The sequence below is a fragment of the Perissodus microlepis genome, chromosome 6 (genome assembly GCF_051167445.1).
Source record: "Perissodus microlepis isolate ML-2025 ecotype Zambia chromosome 6, ASM5116744v1, whole genome shotgun sequence".
NCBI lineage: Eukaryota > Metazoa > Chordata > Actinopteri > Cichliformes > Cichlidae > Perissodus > Perissodus microlepis.
Genome location: NC_140466.1, coordinates 28327617 through 28346246, shown reverse-complemented (window position 1 = coordinate 28346246; position 18630 = coordinate 28327617). Strand labels below are relative to the sequence as shown.

The following is an 18630-nucleotide window of genomic DNA, read 5'->3' as shown; positions in this document are numbered from 1 at the left end:
TCACCCGATTTGCTGTTGACAAAGACATGATCTCAAAGATAAAAACCCTCTTTTAAAACCCTTTTTTCCCATTATTGCAACCTTACAACCTTTATGTTTTGTACAGACATTTGAAAACTTGGAAACTGTGATGAGCACATTTTACAGATTTTTTTGACCATGTAATTTCTTTAATTGTCTCAATAACCAATCATGTACAATACACTGCAATCTCTAGCTGAATCTAACATGACTCTATACAGCCAATCATACCTTTCACAGGCTGAGCAGTGATGTTTGCCTGTATTGGTGGGCCGTAGCTGACTGTGAGAGCTTGAACACTAAAAGTGTAAGTTTCTCCTTTGATCAGGTCCCGAACCTTCAGCCACCGCTGCCAACTGCCTTTCACATCAACTGTCACCAATTTAGTCACCCCTGCAGACAATCGAGGAGACGTGTCAGCACAAGAATCAACAAGTAGTCCTGTGAGTGTGTGCATATGTGTGTGCACACCTTGTATAGGAGAAGTGGGCTCGTAAATGACCCTGTAGCCTTCCACCTGTCCATTAGGACTGAGTGGAGCTCCCCAGGATACGTTGACACTTCCTCCCGTCACCTCAGAGAAGGACAGGAGACTCGGCTGGCTGGGAGCTGCAGACACATAAAGGATGAGAAAGTTAAAAAAAAAAAAGACATCAGAAAATTTGATGCTGCTTTGGTTGTAGGGACTTGAACTATCATCACTACATACCTGACGGCAGGGTCCGGGCCCCGCGGGGGTCACTGGGCGGTCCGTCTCCAGCCATGTTGAAGGCTGTCAGTGTGATCAGGTAAGATGTGTAGCTGGACAGGTTAGTGAGGTGCACACGGGTGTCCGGGACAAAAATCACCTTCACCTTCTCACTCTGGTTCTGCTGGTCTCTCTCCCAGTAGTGGATCTAAAAACGCAGAACAGGAACTCTGTCGGCATCACTTCATTTCTCATTTTCTTCTGTTTGTGATTCACAAGCTGTTGCACTTGGCTTAGTTGCACTTATCGAAATTAACTAATAAATAAAAAATATTTGTGCTGTTATTTTTGAAAGTATCCTAATTGGACCTTTAGTACTTTAGTACAATGCTGCAGGTTGCCATACTTCAGAATTGATGTCTTTAAAAAGCTATTAGTTCAGTCACAGTAGATTGAGCAACCTCCTTGCGTGATTTATGCATTTGGCGCCTGATTGTAAGTAGTTGTGCAATCGCCTGCTGAAAGGCAACCTGTCTCCAAACAGTTGCAGTAAGTGTCAGACCGACTGCAATCACTCTCAGATAGACTGTTGCAATCAGTCTGAGTCCATCTGTGTTGATGAATGCAACTCATCTGGGATGTATCTCAACTGACTCCACTGGTTTCATTCGGGTTATATTCCTACTTAAAAGCCAGATTGCAGCAACTATGTCACTATTTGTGAAGAAATTTCTTTATTTCTATTTTAAATCTATTTAATGTGAATTAAATAGAGCATCAGATTTTTTGCTGATTGCATAAAACTGCCAACTTGACCTCATTCAATCTGGTACCCATCATTGTGTTAAGTGCACATAATTCTGGTTGTGCTGTGGTCAACCACTGTTTTCCGTGTTGTGACTGTAGCATAAACATGGATGCTTCACATTTGAGCAGTTAAATCTAAACTGTGTGAGGTGCTACTGTATTATTGCACCGTATTTAATTTAGGTCTAGTTCAAATATGTGCAACACAATCCTAATGCCCTCTGTGAAGCGTTTAAAGACACTTTAAAGGTACATGGCCATTTAGCCTCATGTATTTGCAGACTGCCCATACTCGTGGGAATAATCAATAATCATAGATGTGCCCATTAAGTTTTATGACATCAGCCAGTAATGAAGACATATAGGCTACTCTGGCAATGACTAAAATGAAACAGAACAAAGGTTACGTAACTATTGTCCCCGCACAATGTGATCAATATTAATATTAAGACCATGAGTCTTGTAGCTTATAGCATGCATACATTACATTTTAATAAAGCCAAAATTTTTGTGCAGCTGCGGTACCTTGATAAATGTGTTACTGAACTGACTTTGATGAAACTAAACATTTTTAATTTCAGGTGAGCTTCCTCTAGTGAGAAAACTCAATATACTTGCTATCTTATTACCAGAAAGCCGTGATTCAAAAGCACATCCTGTCAGAAAATCTATTCGGTGCATTAAAAACACCGTAGCGTCCGTTAGATTTACGCGCAAGTCTCGGCTGAATGTAGAATATTTCTCTAGTTAAAAAAAACTAACGGCCGATTGTATGACAGGAAGTGACAGGACGTTCCCGACACATTTGCCAAATTTGACACACGACTCTGTTAATAGTGTCTTAACATTAGAAATAAAGCTACACAAGAACCTTTAAAGTGAAACGAGAAACTGCAAAGAAGCCACCATCTTTTAGATGGAATTTTTCAGCTTTAAATGGAATAATCACAAGAAACCAAATAAGGATCAGAGCACAGTTTTGCTGGAAATGAATTTATGCAGCTGAAGCATGGACATTTTCTCCAACAAGCATTCAAGGACAATCAACCACCCGCGTATCTAATCATGAAGAACACTCGGCTCACTCAATCTCAAGAAATTGTGGCCTTTTATAAGCACAGACGCACTGGTCTACTGGCATGCTTTGATTGATGTGCTGGACCATAAAGATGCATACCAAGTTTGGGACTGCTAGATATAATAATATGATAAATTTGATGTATTTGGCATCATTATCATGTAGCAATATGAAAGATTATGATAGATCTGCTTAAATTCTTTATAAAGCAATGAAAGGCAACAAGAACAGCAACTTTTACCAGGTCTGTTTTTAAATGCACGTATGCTTTTTCTGCCAAATGAAGACACTCAATGTTTCCGAAAACTGTCTCCATGCAGCTTGATGTAAAAAGTTAAACACGGCCAGGAGCGATGCAAAGGGGGTCCATTTTGTTATTGCTCCTAATATAGACAACACTACGGAGCACCATAAGCTATTTTTACAACTTCCAAACTTGGAAGTAGCAGCTTCCGAGTAGCACTTGAGGGCAGCATTATACCGTGGCTGTCCTTCCACATGCTCTTAAAATAATGAGATACAGAATTACTCATCCATATGCTCAATTTAAAATCAAAATGTATTACCTCCTGCAAAAGGGAGGGTTTCCATTTTAAAAATTTCATTTTAGAAAATAGGCAGTATCTCTTGTGGTACTTTAAAGGAATGGCTGTAAAAGGTCCAGGTCATTTTGTAATCCACTCCACTGTTGTTTAGTGGCTCTATTTTGGTATTCAGTAGGAGTGTGAGACACTTAGGATTACTCTAAAAACAATTTGAATCTGTCATGGATGAAAATGATCTGGATATTATTTGATAAGATCAAGAACCCTAAATGGATTTTCCAGCCATTTTCTTTTGTTGAAGGATGTTTAGGATGGATGGATCTTATCTTTTCCAGGCTTTGTTTCTATATCACTCCTTTTACAAATGACTGACTTATTTTTTGTGGGAATATCACGATGGATGTCGTAAGCTTGTAATTATCTTAGAAAGGAAAAAAAACAGAGAAAAATCTGAAGCCTGCAAACAAAGGACTGATTCATATCTAAAAATTTGTCATTGATGGCCAGATTAACATTTTATAAAGTGCAACCTTTTATATCTCTGCTCAGCAGGACCGGCACAGCTGGGTATTACTCATTACCCCTCGCTCATAATGTTCAATGTGATCGACAAGCTCTCTACAGCATTTCAGTCAACTAAAGGTACAATACAAAACACTTTCACATTAGAACGTCTAAAAACAACTCAACTGCTGTTCACAGTGTTTTTTTGACTTACTTGTGTACTTGCATTTCCCAAAAACATTCACAGTAAAGAGCCTGAACCTTTAAAGAACCTTTAAAGCCCATCCAGCAACAACATCTATTTGATGCATTAACAAAGCTTCCCTGCTGTTAATAATGCTACCAAGGTGCGTATCCACTGCAATGCACTGTTAGACTAATGTGTACTTCTACAAATCCATCACTGTGTTCAGCCCCAGCTGAAAGAGGAAGAAATATTTTTCCAGTAAAAAGGCTGTTTGTGGCAAAGGGAGCTGCCTGAGTGGCATCATGTCCTGTTTACTCGTGCATACTGTAAGGTTACAACAATGCTCTTCACACTCATGAAGTTTGATTGTTTAGGCCACAGGGAAAACAGCTGGTCCCCGTATGGTCTATCTGTAGCTCTTGGACAACATAATGGCTTCTATTTATTGGTTCCCTCTTAAATCCAGAAAAAAATAAAAATCCTTCTCCTCACATAAACAGACCCCACCTGATTTCAAAGACCTCGTAGTAGCGTATCACCCCAGCAGAGCACTTTGCTCTCAGATTGTTGTGGGAGGATGGAGAGTTTTCAGCTTTCAGGAATCGGGAGCCAGGAGTGTTTCTACTTTTAAGATTGTGCTTAAAACGTTTTGATAAAGCTGCCCCTGCCTGAGCCTGGTTTTGCCTGAGGTTTCTTCCTCTTAAGAGGGAGTTTTTTCTTCCCACTGTCGCCAAGTGCTTGGTCATAGGGAGGTTGTTAGATAGTTGGGGTTTTCTCTGTGAGCGCCTCGAGGTGACTGTTGTTGTATTTTGGTGCTATATAAATAAAACTGACTTGAACTGAATCAGTAAATATGATTTTTTTTTTCCTTTGTCACATTAGAATTTCACTGGAAATGATGGTGAAGACCAATAACTCCCATGATCCCACACTGCGCAAGGATATCAAACTATGTCTTTTGCTAATATTTGAGCTACAACTACATACTGTGCGATTACACCGTAGCAAAAATACTTCTGCAAAGAAGTTTACCTAAAGTCCTACCTGCTCTCTGTGCTATTCATCTACCAGAGTGTTAACAGAAGTGAGAACCTATAAATTCATTAAACATTCTCTCTTTGCTCTCTTTCCTCTCATCTTAATCTCCTTAACCCCCTCTGCCTCACACTCCCCTCCCTGTGTCCATCCATCTCTGGTAGTTTAAACATATTCCCTCGATCTGCTGCTCTAATCAGGATTCTATGGGGATCACTTGCACGTCTCATTCCTTCACTCTGCAAATATTACATTACCTTCTTTCTTCTCCATTCCTACCTCTGCTCTGGCAAAAATCAATGTGTCTAAAGCAGGACAGATAACCTTGTGTTTGAAGTATTAGGAGTGAGAGGGTGGGACAGGGGAGTTGAGGGGGAGAGACGGCCAGAGGAGTGATACTGAAACCATTAAAGGATATTCAGATTCTTCCTTTAACTTAATTCTCTTGCTCTCTCTCGTGTGCCTACACGACACTTGAAGGCGCAACAGAGTAAAACCCTTCCAAGTCAAGACAAGAGAGATACTTTAAATACAGAGCCAGCTCTCTGTGCTTCTCTCTCACATGAGCACTCATGCTAAATACTTTGATGCAAGGGCAAAATTAGTCTTTGCATGTACACGCATGGTTTTCTGTGTTTGTCTGTGTGTCACCTTGTATCCTTGAATGAGTCCATTCTGAGTCTCGAGTGGGGGCGTGTCCCAGGTCACTTCCAGGGTGGAGGGAGACACGGCGGACACTGTGATGGACTGCGGGGCCACCGATGGAGCTGCAGCAGGTGAGATTTTTCGTTAGACTCTTACTATGTGAGCCGGCAACTGTGTGTTAGAGTGGGAAGTAAAGAAGATCTGTTCCACCCTTCCAATTAGAATGAGCCTAAGGCAGTACCTTGTTACTCTACTGTACCACACATATGCATGAACACCACTCGGCAGTGTGCACCTGAGGCGAGAGAAAAGGCCATATCACCCCATTTCATCATCCCCCTCCAGCCTTTTCTGCCTCCCCCTCCTGCTCCGCTTGCTTATCCTCACCTCTCACTCCCCTGCTTGTGATATGTATGGCCTACCAAACTACAAACACACGCACACACACATACACACCACTTGAATATGAATACAGCAGTGGTCTGAAGGAGGGAGTGTGAGATTGTGGGAGAAATTGCAAAAATGTACCAGCGCTACTATCATAATGTGCAAATCTGTTTACCTGCATTCGTGTTTGTGGTTTCTAACTGCCTTCTTGTTGTGTGTATGTGTGTGCGCGTGTGTGTATGAAAGAGAGAGAAAGAAAGAGAGCGAGGATCTATTTGCACTCCTGTCTGTCAAATGGATCCATGATTTGACTCTCCAGTGAAAGTTAAACAGGTTGGGGCATCGCAGCAAAACAGTTGACCTTGTGCAGGATTTCAAATGCATGTACACGTACGCGCACACACGCACACACAAAGGCCCATGCTAGGAGGAATGGACAGGACAAAGAAAAGAAAGAGGATGACAGAGAGAAAAAGAGAGAGAACAAAGGACTGGATAATAGTGATAGAAAGCAGACACACAGGAACAAATTAGGTTTTGACACTCCAGGTCCGCTCAAGCTTTTTCCACAGCTTTCAGGCATTTAATCATGAAGTCTGAAAGCACACGGAAAGCTCTGGATAAAATCATGACAGCTAATGAGCCCAAAATGTAGACAGATCCATCGACACTGCTCTGTATCTGCTGCTGACGACCACGTAACGGACGCACTGAAAGCGTAGAGGAGGCTTGTAAGTTGGGATTGTTGTTGGAACTTCCAAGGTTAAGAATGTGCTTTCTTAAAATGCTTTCATAATTTTTATTTAAATACCCACTTAAATGGTTTGACAAGAAAATGAGCAGCCTGCGTGGAGTGAGCTCTGTTTTCACACACCTGCCTCTCCGACAGACACTTCAACTGGGTTGGAGGGTGGGCTCTCTCCGATGATATTGTAGCTTGTCATGACAATCTGATAGCGTCTGAACTTCTTCAGTTCTACAAAGAAGTGATAAACAACTTGGCATTAAAAGTATTTGCACAACACGCTTACAAAGCACATAAGTTGTTTAACGTTGGCACTAAAAAATTGCCCGGAGTTGTATTTCCTGAGTTTGGTCATAAATTACTTACGTGTCAACTCAAACTCTGTGAGCGAGTCACTGCTGACCGTCTTGAAGGTGCTCTTGGCTTGGAAGGAGTAAAAGAAAGATGGATGGAAAGTGAATCAATAAAGTTTCAAGTTCAACAATAAATTCAGCAATTATAATGCAATTCAATAAAATCCCCGTATTTAAGAGGGAAACGTTTGAAAGACTTTTATGCTTCGATGTGCTCATCGGACTTTGGGTGGAGGGACAATTGTGCGTCTGCCAATCTAGTCAAACAGATAATCAGTCGACCTTTACACTTCAGGCTGTAGAGTGCATAATAATATTTTATTATTGCCTTGTTACAATGCAATAAGGACACCCTCGTAAGAAAAACAACTGTCCAAAGGCAGCCATTTGATCAATGTGTCCTTGCAGTGACACGTTTCATCCCAGATCTCAGCCCTGATGCATGAAACGCCTGAAAAGAATACTTTCTCCTCATATTTTCTTTTCTTTAATACTTTTTGCATCTGAATAAATTCTTTTCAAACCAAAAATGAATGGCAGCCTTGCATTCCAGTATTAATAAGATCTTTTTAATCCTCTCCATTATCGCTTATTTTGTGATTTTACAAATAGCAGGAGCTGTTAATCGCTTTAATTTTCTAAAATCAAGAGTTTCAAAGCATTAAACCTTCAACCAGCCATGTATGATCTAATGAATGCATGCAGCAAGCTTTCTATATCTCCACATGTTGAAGCAATGTCAGAGGGGCTGCAGTCAGATCAATACTCAGCAATTAAAAAGTCAGAGGAACAGAGTTTTATAGTTGCCAGGTCCTAAGTTTGAGATAGTATTTGTTGCTCTGTCCATTTGGGGAAGTTTATACTTGAGCAAGCAGAACTAGTGTTTCGAGACAGCACTAGATTACCCGTTCTGTAATCTTAAAAATACAACACATCCAAATCACAGCGGGATTATACGATTTAGAGAAAAACCTGCAGCTTTGGCATGAAGAGCATGAAGCGATCAGCTCCACATTTAAGAGCCTTTTAAAAGGTTTGAGTTAAAAACGGAGTTAACTGGAAACATTAAGCCAAATCTGACAAATACATTTTCAACACATGGACCTAACATTAGCTTAATTAGCTTGCTATTAGCCATATCTAATAGGACTTCCAGTCAAGGCTGTTTGTAAAATCCATAGCTGTTAGTCAGAAAACTGTTTTTGTTACTTCCTAGTACCCTCATTGTTAAAACACATACCACATCCACAGTTTGATTTGTACTGCATACCAAATCATCCCCTTCCTGTCTCCATCTCCGCAGCAAAAAGTAAACATGCCATTATCATCACGGTAGCATCGTCGTATCAAAAGCTGCCAACGGAGGCTGCTAGTTCGGTAGTTTGGGTTGAGATGCTGAAGTTGGACAGCAGAGTATTATAGAACATTGTGGGTGTGTATAAAAGGATGGCAATGTTGGCATCCTTGCTGGATAAATTTAAATAGCATTCAGAATGTAGTTTTAATGCAATACTGGTTCTCCTAACCAGCAGAGAAAAAAGATTTAACCCACGGCGAGGCGTCCTCCAGCAACAGCCTGATAACAGACAGTCTGATGACCAAGGGGGGGGGGGGGGGGGGGGGGATGGGATAAAGAGCAGTTGTTTCCTTTAGTAGCAGAAGTACTCACTTGTAATGAGGGCACTTGTGTTGTTTTTGGTTGTCTGGACTTCTGCTTCTGTGAGAGTGGAGGCGTTTACCGGGAGCTCTCTATAATAGAGCCGGTATCCAGTCAAAACTCCATTAACGCTGTCATCGCTGGGACGCTGGAAACATACAGACACACACACAAGCACGTGTTAAAAAAAACAAACAACAAAAACAATGCTGCTTTCTCAAAAAGAGATTTCTAAGCTTCTGAGAACTTTCTGTGTGTGTGCTTATTTTCATTTCCTTTGTGTAGTACAGCGACAGTCAGGACGCTGGCAGAGCAGTATTTTATCAGCATGTCCACTTTAAGGGGCTGCTGGATTGGTCTGGCTGTAACTTGCACAGAGAAAGTGATGCTTCAGTAGGTTTGGCACTCTTGTAAAGGATGATGAAATTGCTGGTGACTTTGTTTTTTCATTGCCTCCTGCTTTGACATAAAGCCACAAGGATGAGAGAAGACATTTCCAAGTAGAAGAGGAAGAAGGAGTGAAGTAGCCAGGCTCTATTTACCATCTTTCCCTCTTTTTTTTGCCTGTGTTGTTGAATGTTACTGATAGCTGAGGGATTCTTCTGCCCTATAACACCTCTCCTGCTGGCATATACTCATTAAGAGATAAACATTTCCCCCCATCTCAGGACTGTGTGTCCATCTTAGTGCCTGCTTTGCCCTCCTGCCATTTTTCCAATCTTTCTTTTCTCCTCTCTGACCTCTCCTGCTTCAATATATAACGATAATTACACCCAAGAAATAAAACACATGCAGTACAAATTAACACAGAGGCTGTAAGGGGTTTTATCCTCAAAATAAGTAAATAACGTGCACCCGAACCATATGTTTTGTTGTGCGGCTCTGTGTTTATCAGGGATTGTTGGTGTGTCAGAAGTCTGAACTTACCTTCCAGTGCACCAGCACTGAGGTAGTAGTTGTCGGCTTCACTGAGAGAATCACTGGAGGCTCATTAGGCACTGGAAAGAAAACACAGAGAGAGCGTGGAGAAGAAAAAGAAAAGTCAGACACACTGCCCATCCCCTTACATCATATAATGTTTTCAAATCCACGTAATGCACCGTCTTCCCACTTCTTCTCTCCCATACAGTGTCAGCATCCCAGTTTCTCACCGTCCTGCAAAGTGGTGGCAGCCTCAGTCTCTCTGCTGGGGACGCTGTCTCCTACGTCATTGGTGGCAACCATACGAAACTTGTAAGAAGTGAAGGGCTTCAGCCTTTAAATCCAAGTACACGCATATAAGAATTAGATTGAAAAATGTATTTTGACCAGTTTTAGCAGGAAAAGCAAGCGATACGAGACTCAACGTCTTTTCAAAGAGATGAGGTAATGCAAATCTCATTGCATTTCTCCAATCCCAATTCCAATAAAGCTGGGATGCCGTGTAAAAAGTAATCTGTAATTTAAAAAAAAAAAAGTTTTTTAAATTTGGTGGCAGCAACAAAAAAGTTGGTACATGGCCATGTTTACCACTGTGTAGCGTCTCCTCTTCATTTAACAACAGTCTGTAAATGTCTGGGAAGTGAGGAGACCAGCTGCTGGACATTTGGGAGACGAATGTTGTTGCATCCTTGTCTGATACAGGATTCTAGCTGCTCAGCAGTCCTGAGTCTTTTTGTGTTTTTCGTGCCAGGATGCTCCAAATGTTTGCAGTTGGTTAAAGGGCTTGAGTGCAGGCAGGCATGTTTAGCATCGTCTTGCAGAAACATGCATGGCTATCCCTAAAAAAGATCTCTGGATATCTAGATATACCTTTTCCAGACGTGCAAGTTGACAATTCCAAAGGAACTAAGGTACTTCCATATGATTTATTGCTCAGGACATCAGCCCCATGTTTACAAAATTTCTTTCAAATTTAAATTCATCCGGCCACAGAACAGTCTTCCACGTTTTCTCAGTAATTTTAGATGAAAGTCTTTAGCCCAAACAGACAGCAGCATTTCTGGATCATGTTCACATATGGTTTCTTATTTGTATGATAGAGCTTTAATCTGCAATTGTGAATGACAATTCATTGTGAACTGTGTTCACAGACAATGATTTCTGGAAGTGTTCCCGAGCCCATGCAGTGATTTCCATGATAGCATCATTCCCATTTTTAATGCAGTGCTGCCTGAGGCCCTGAAGATCACAGGCATCCAGTAGTGATTTTGTGCCTTGTCCCTTGCACACAGAAATCTGTGTGCAAGGGACAAGGCACAAAATCACATCTTTTGACGATATTATGTGCTGTAGATGATCTAAAAGATTCAAAGTCTTTGCAAGTTCATGCTGAGGAACATTATTCTAAAATTATTCCACAATTTGTAGATGCAGTTTTCTGATTAACCTCTGCCCATCTTTCTCATTTCGGAGAAACTCCACCTCTCTAAAATGCTCATTTTTATACCCAATTATGTTACTGACCTGTTGCCAGTCAACCTAATTAGCTACAAAATGTTCCTCCAACTGTTTCTTTATAATTACTTACTTTTCTAGCCTTTTGTTGGCCTATGCCAACTTTTAAAATGTGTTGCTGTCATAAAATGAGATTTTTCACAAAATTGTAAAATGTCTCTGTTTAAACATCCAATATGATTTCAATGTTCTTCCGTACCACACAAATAAAATACGGATTTATGAGATTTTAGAAGCAATAGTTGCATTCTGTTTTTTATTTACATCTGACACAGTTACCTAACAGTTTTTTTTTATATAAAACCACAGCAATGTACTCATCATTTTGCAGAAAAAACTGTTTTATAAAAACTCCTACAAAAAGCCTCTTGTGTAAAACTGTAAATAGATAACTGGACATGTCGGTACAAAGCTGAATGTGACATATCTCCGCGAGGAGCCTCCTCAGGAGGAGCTCTGCCTTATGTGCATTGATCAAATGTGGCCAGCGATAACTTCTGACATGTCTCGGTGGATGCACCGACTCTTAATCCAACTCTCATGCTTTTCTGTTTACTTGAAAGATGTACCATTGCTGAGCACTGTGCCTCAATAACTCCCCTTAGCAATAGGCTCGTGCTTTAATCTCTTATTGCTTTTTGTGACAGTGGCGAGGATGCTGCTGCTGATGGCAGGAAAGCTGGCCAGAGTACCAGCAGCTCTCCTGCTGAGAAGTGGCTCACTGGGAAATAAGGAAAAATATGAGAAGACTTGTAAAATGTGACTCCTTTCGGTGTCTGTTAGGGTACAAATCATCTGCGATATTGTAATTTAATAGAATGCTAATTTGAAAGGCAGAGATGAATAACAATTGTCAAATTTTCCTCTGCACAGAAAGACAAAATGGAAAACAAATAAGATAAGTGGCAGGCAGAAGTGTTCTTGGCTTTTCAATATAATAACTAACTAAAAGTAATTCCACTACTCCCCACATGTCTACCTGCAAGGGTTTTCCCTCGACACAGGGAGATTACACAGGGCCAGTCTGAAATTCAGCAGGTGACAGGAAAACTGCTCCAGTCTCTTGTTGTATAATTATGAGCCTGGGCCCAATGATGGACAACTAAAGGCCCTGTGGGGCTGTGGTTATCATTGGAATAGAACACCAAAGGCACCAGGCTTAAACGGGGTGGGCTAACAGCACTGGGAGGATGTTAAGGACAATGTGTGAAAGTGTGTGTTTACTGTATATGTGTGTCTGCACATCAGCCTGGGGACTTCGATGTTTTGGTTCCCAAGATGTCTTGGTGGAAAACAACAATTAAGGACAGATGAGAAGTGAGTGTGAGCGTGAGCATGTGGAGATGTAAGCTAATTCCTCCATCCGGCGCTCTAATGAGAGCGTTCAGTGATAGAATGAGCTCGAAAACAACAACAGCAGCGACCGCCATCATGGCAGATAGACTCTTCCTGAGGCAGGTTGAAAAAGACTGACGCAGACACATGGAGCGAATGCTCTTCAGCATCTCAAATAGCCCTGTGATAGCTCGTGAAGGAGCACACAAAAACAGCCACGAAGCAGGCACGAACACACACACACACACACACACACACAGACACCACACGCTGGTAAAGCACCATCATAGTCCTGCTACTCGGACCATCAGGAAGTTGGAGTAGCAATCCGGTCTGACTGCTCTCACCCGCTGCCATCACGAGAGAGTAGAGAACAGAGGGACTGAGAGAGGGGAATGTAAAAGGAAGACATGCAATAAGACTGAAGCCCTCTTGTACAGGATGAGTAGAAGAAAAAATACAAGCCTGATGGTTTTTGAAAGCATTGGCTGTTGACGGATGGAGGGAGAGGAGAGGAGGTGGTGACAGCAAGAGGGATGAAAAATTGTAAAGGAACAGAAGGGACAAAAAGCGCACGCAAACATGAAAGCTCGGAGGCAGAGCGAGTAAGAGATGAAAAAATAGAGGTATTAAGAAAAAGACAGAGAGCAGCTCCTGCTGCGCCTGTGTGATTAGGTGACTGAGATCCTCCCCGTTTATGCAGTAATTATGATTACTCTGCTCTCCCTGGTGTTTTTGTTTGGTGGCGTGTGTGTATGTTTATTCTCCACCAACCTTTTCTGTACTTCAGCTTCTAAACAAATAAACTTTCCAGTCTCTATTATAATTCTCTGTTGTTTTCTTTAAATTCACAGCGTCTTCTTCTCTCTGTCCACTCCTCTCCCCCGAGGATGCATAAACATAAGATTTCTACAGATTCCTTTAATTAATTCAAGTTCAGCGTGTCATGCTAAAAACAATTTTGAATTTGGGGATCTCTAAGGAAAAAAACAAACAAATAAAAGAGAGCCATCTATATTTTTTATTGCCATTTTCTCTAAGCCTGAGATAATCTTACTCACTCTTACTGATACTGTTGCTTTACTTTCAGTCTGACTGAAACAGCCCATGAAGGCATATTTTACTGGCTTATTAGATATATTCATTTTAATCCTTTTTCACACGTTACCCTGCTGTTTGTCCACCTCAGCCTGCTGGTACTGCAGTGTGCCACTCTCCTTATTGCTGGGTGGCTGTGAAAAATGACTCGACGGCACCTGTGACTATTCTGTTGTGACACATGGGTTTTGGTATCCCTCCAAAAAAAGAAGCTGTCTTAAACATGTCATTCCTGTCTTTGAGATCAATGTAATATTCAGCCACCAACGTGATTTTTTTTATCGCCGCAGACTGTCACTTTCTCCGGATCAGTGACAAACACTGCAACTTGGCCAGTAGCCAGTCATGCTGACATTTGCAGTTGTGAGAGACTGTTAGAAAAATCACTTTTTCTTTTGAGTTTTTGGTTTGAAAAGTGTAATAAAAAAAACAAATATTGCACTTTAAACTGTCTATATATGAAGTGCCACAAATTCAAAGGGTGACATATCAACCACTGCAGCTGTGCGTATGTGCATGTGTGCATGTACCTGTCAACAGTCCAGGAGGTCACGTTATGCAGGATGTCAGCTGTGTGGGTTTTCCAGTCGCTGTTGGGCAGCTCCTTGATTTGCAGAGTAAAGTACCTCAGCGGCGAGGAGGCTGAGCCACCGGTCACCCAATGGACGCGGAGTTGGCGAGATTCAACCTCATCTTGAGGAACGGACAGCTTCCTGGGCGGGAGGGGACGCTCTGTAGACACAGATAGGAGGTTTGAAGAGGCGAGATAATAACATGAGAGAGAAGGTGGAACAAGTGATGTGACAAAGATAAGAACAGTGGAACTGAAGAGGAGGCAGGCGCATGAAAAAAACGAAGATCCATGTGCAAAAGCTTCGAATATTTTCACAGCAGCAAGTCCAACGCTTTCTTAGGCCAGAACTCAGCTGGAGGGATGAACACAATTTCTCCAAAAGAGAGAAGAGAGAGCACTTAAGAGCTCTGAAAACCACAGTCAGGATCCACATCTTAAAAGCAGTCGGTGTGGCCGTGACATAAGTACACACACACGCACAAAAGAAGCCAGGTAAGTCAGAGAAATCGGGTTATGTAGGGCATCAGAAAATGTGATAAAAATAAAGAGTTGCCTGTCTTCTTCTTTTACAACCATGCCCTCAACTATTGTAACTGCAGAGAGTACTGTAAACATGCGCAAAGCTTTAATATCAATATGTTTTTGTTTGGGTTTTTTTTTTTAAATATGCTTAATAGTGAAAAGATATTAAGACCTGTAAAGGATACTTTGAGTTGAAATTTGGTCACACCTTGAAGGGAGTTATTTTTGAATAAAGTAAACCTGAGCACAAGTAAAGATCTTTTCTTTCATCTGCTCTGCTAAGACATGGATTTTGTCTTTGTCATGCTCATCTTTACAGTCACCATGAAATCAGTTTTCTGGGCAGACATCCAGCTGCAGGGAAATGTGGTTTCTTTGATCTTTTACCTTGATTACAGGGAACTAGTCTCTTGTATAAATGATGTTTAAGAAATAAGCCTGCTGCACACAGCAGGTCACTCAGACGCCTGGATATCTGCAGGACAAATGGAGATAAAAATGGACAATCTGCTGCAAATATTTCTGTTGCACAGGGCACGGGCAGCCCACATTTATGTAACATGTGCATCAGCGTGAAAAAGTGTTGCCATGCAAACACGTGTTTAAATGAAACAAGACAACTAACTACTGCGGCATCAAAGAAACGATTTCTCAACAGATTGCTTGTGTGTGTGCGCGCGCGCGTGCGTGTTTATCTGTGTCTTAGCTATTCAATTACAGGATGAAAGATGGCTCTGGGAGTCAGTGTCTTTGTACAACTGTGTTCACCGTACCTGTGCGATTAGCAGTACCTGTGCAGGCACACAAACAACAACACACGGCTGGGGGCAAAACTGTCTAATTTCAGGGGCTTTGGGTTATCGATTAAGTCTGGAAATAAAAGCATTATCGATTCTCTCTGAAGTTTAATTAATCTGCACTTATTTTCTCAAAACGCACACACAACCGCACACCCAGGCAGGCTCGGCTTCCTTCATTCATCCTTATCAAAAGTAATTTGATAATTTGATTTGATCTGTTTGTCTCCTTCTTCCCGCACTCCCCCTGCTCTTCGCTCCCTTCAAAATGTGACTATTCTCTGCCCTCTTTTGTCTTTCTGATACCATCTGTGTCTCCCTGTCTGTTCCCCTTTTGTTCTGCTCCACAGTTAAGATTATGTTCTGATAATAAACTCATAATTGCGAGAACAAGTGCGGCCCTTTCAGCACTTGCATATTATTTCTACACAAGGGAAGGAGAGGAAACACTGGGTTTTTAGTAGAGGAAAGAGGAAAGATGAAGGGGTTGAAGGTAGCTGAATATGCTACGTTCTCTGTTACCTTCTCAGCTCTCACGCTTTTGGGTACAAACATCAGCAACGATACATATTTCCAAAATGGTTTCTCCCTAAGGCATGCATCCACACACACGTTCACGTGCTCACCCAAAAAGCCAATTTTCTCTTTCTAGGGATTAAGTTGGTCTCTTCAATATCATCAGAAAGAAATCTCTATTAGGATATTCTGTCTATCTCACAGCAAGAATGGGGCATTATGCTACTGAAGTGGAACAGAGAACCACTGAACTCTATTCTCAAGAAATCCTGATAATGACGCTGCGGATGTTATGATATCTGATCCAATTAAAATGCACCACACAAACTGATGGCTGCGAACAGAGTATCTGACAAAATGATTCCAGGTTTCCACAGAAATTCACTTAACTGTCATATTTTAATGCTTCTGTAGCATTTCACTGCTTACTCAGTGCTGCTATGCTGACAGAGAAAACAGCAGAGACAGAGAGAGAGAGAGATCAAGGATGACATATACCAAAGTCAGTGAGCTACGTCGCAACCAAAGCTATTCATGCGTTAGCCCACAGAGACACCAGAACCATTGCAACTTCATTTTTTAAGTGAAATATCACTTACTGTATTTCACTCCGGGAGAAAGCTCGTATTAGCTCTGGAGTGCTCGATCTTCAACACCATCTGCCACATCTTTCCTTCTCCATTTTCTTAATTACTGTACTGTGCAAAAGTCTCAAGCCCCCTCTCAGTTCTTTATACTTTGCTTGGAAAAAGCAAAATAGATGCAGTGATCTAATGAAAAACTGAGTTTGTGCAGTTTCAGTGAGCTTGAAAATCAATATTTGGTTTGAGCACCTTTATTCTTCAACACAGTCTGAACTCCCCAAGACAAGCTTTCTTGTCATTTCTTTAAGTAGTCTTCAGGAATAGTTCTCCAGGCTTCTTGGAGGACATTCAAAGCTCTTCTTTGGATGTTTGTTTGGCTTTTTCTTTTCTCTGTCATGATGATCTCACACTGCGTCAATAATGTTGAGGTCTGTGCTCTGGACCACAACTTCTGTTGTGTCTTTTTGTGTCATACTGAAAAATGAAGGCAGTCAGATGCTTTCCGGACTGCATTACTTGGTGGATCAAAATCTGATGATACTTTTGTGTTGATAATTTCATAAATTTTGACAAGATCTTCAATACAACAGGCTGAAAACAGCCACAAACTATAATGCGCAAGCAGGAGGTTAAGCAAAAGGTACAACAGCGAATGTCTCCAGTCAAAACACATAAAACACGGTGGAGGCAATCGCTGTTGTACCTCTCTCTTAATCTCCTGCTTGCGCATCCATGAAGACCTGAATCAGAAATTTAAATTTCCCCATCTCCCCTCCTTCAGAATAGCTTCTTGACCTCCACCTGTCCACTGACACTATATTTGATGACGCCTCAGTGAACAGTATATGGATTAACTGAGGACCGGTATGCATATGAAGGCTTTGCTTGATTTTTTCTGATTTCCTAAGGACGTGACTGTCAGATACTGTTCATCTGATGTAGACACTTTTTAGGCCTGCCACCTCTTCTATTGTTGTCCACTTTTTCAGTTATCTCCAGTTTGCACACCAAATGTGCAAGGTTTTTGAGTCTTTGTGAATCAACTTGTTGGTATGAAAATACTATTTTATGTTTGTCAAAGTGATTTATGTTTGGCTTTTTTGGTAGAATCAGCTAAATGGAACAAATTACATATTTTAAGACAGCCTGCTGGTAACAAAGTCCTCAAAGACATAATTCAAAATGGGTTCTTTGCTAGGTCGTCTGTTCTTTGTAGGCACAACACTGGTTCATCCCTTGAGTTGGGCTCCTTTTTTTAATCCTTGAATGATTTACAGATCAGTGTGGTGGCTTAACAAACAAAATAACGTTGCTTTGGAAATGGTCAGGTATAAGGACTAGTGTGAAAACGAGCAAGAAAGCAGCCAATGTCCAAAGACAAACTTTGAACTTGGAGAACTGTTGCATAAACCCACTTTAAAAAATTACAACAAAATCTGACTCATTGAAAATAAATTATTAGAGAACGAGGGGTTGCTCAAAAGTCTTACACAGTACTGAAACTAATAACAATACCCAGTCACAAATCCAAACGATATCCAAGTGTTTCAATGTTTTTAGAAACCAATGTTTTAACCTTTAAAGATTTAAATTCATGGGTAAGTGAGAAAATAGATGTCTAAGAAAAATGGAAGGTAGTAATGTTCAACATATTGAGTTAAAATGCAGGGTAGTGTTTACAGTTTAATTCAAAGAACTGATTTAAAGGTTTACTGGTGACGAGGATTCCCACCACTTGGCTTGATGTACTGTATACTTGTGATGGGGCTGCATTTATTTTAGATTTATCGATGCTTATTCTTCAAATGAGTGAATCAAAGTTCTTACCTTAAAGGTACTGACAAAAAACCTAAGCTAATCTTAAGTTACATTAGTCAGACGTTTAGTCATTATTATCACAGTATCATTTATTTTGAATATATATTTTAAATTATGTTGAAGAAATGTTGTGTTTTATGAATTTTTGATTCATTCAGTTTATAGAAAATCTACTCTGTGGTGATATATATAATGATTATGACATGACCTACACCGGGATGTGACATTTTGGTCATATAACACAGCCCTAGTTTATATTATTGGTTCAGCTGTTTCCTTCCTTCCCAACGCTGATATA

At 40.9% G+C, this 18630-nt stretch overlaps 1 protein-coding gene across 2 annotated transcripts in view; it reads right to left on the bottom strand.

Annotated features, from left to right (window-relative positions):
• Window positions 1–18630, bottom strand: part of LOC146385846 (protein sidekick-1-like) — a 275365-nt gene that overhangs the window by 10627 nt on the left and 246108 nt on the right. For both annotated transcript variants that reach the window (XM_084931824.1, XM_084931825.1), the window contains 10 exons: window positions 14052–14253; window positions 9804–9907; window positions 9580–9650; window positions 8665–8800; window positions 7009–7065; window positions 6772–6873; window positions 5517–5632; window positions 731–917; window positions 493–630; window positions 253–414 (listed from right to left, as the gene is read on the bottom strand). In XM_084931824.1, the coding sequence (XP_084787950.1) occupies window positions 253–414; window positions 493–630; window positions 731–917; window positions 5517–5632; window positions 6772–6873; window positions 7009–7065; window positions 8665–8800; window positions 9580–9650; window positions 9804–9907; window positions 14052–14253 (1275 nt within the window). The remainder of the gene's footprint in view (window positions 1–252; window positions 415–492; window positions 631–730; window positions 918–5516; window positions 5633–6771; window positions 6874–7008; window positions 7066–8664; window positions 8801–9579; window positions 9651–9803; window positions 9908–14051; window positions 14254–18630) is intronic.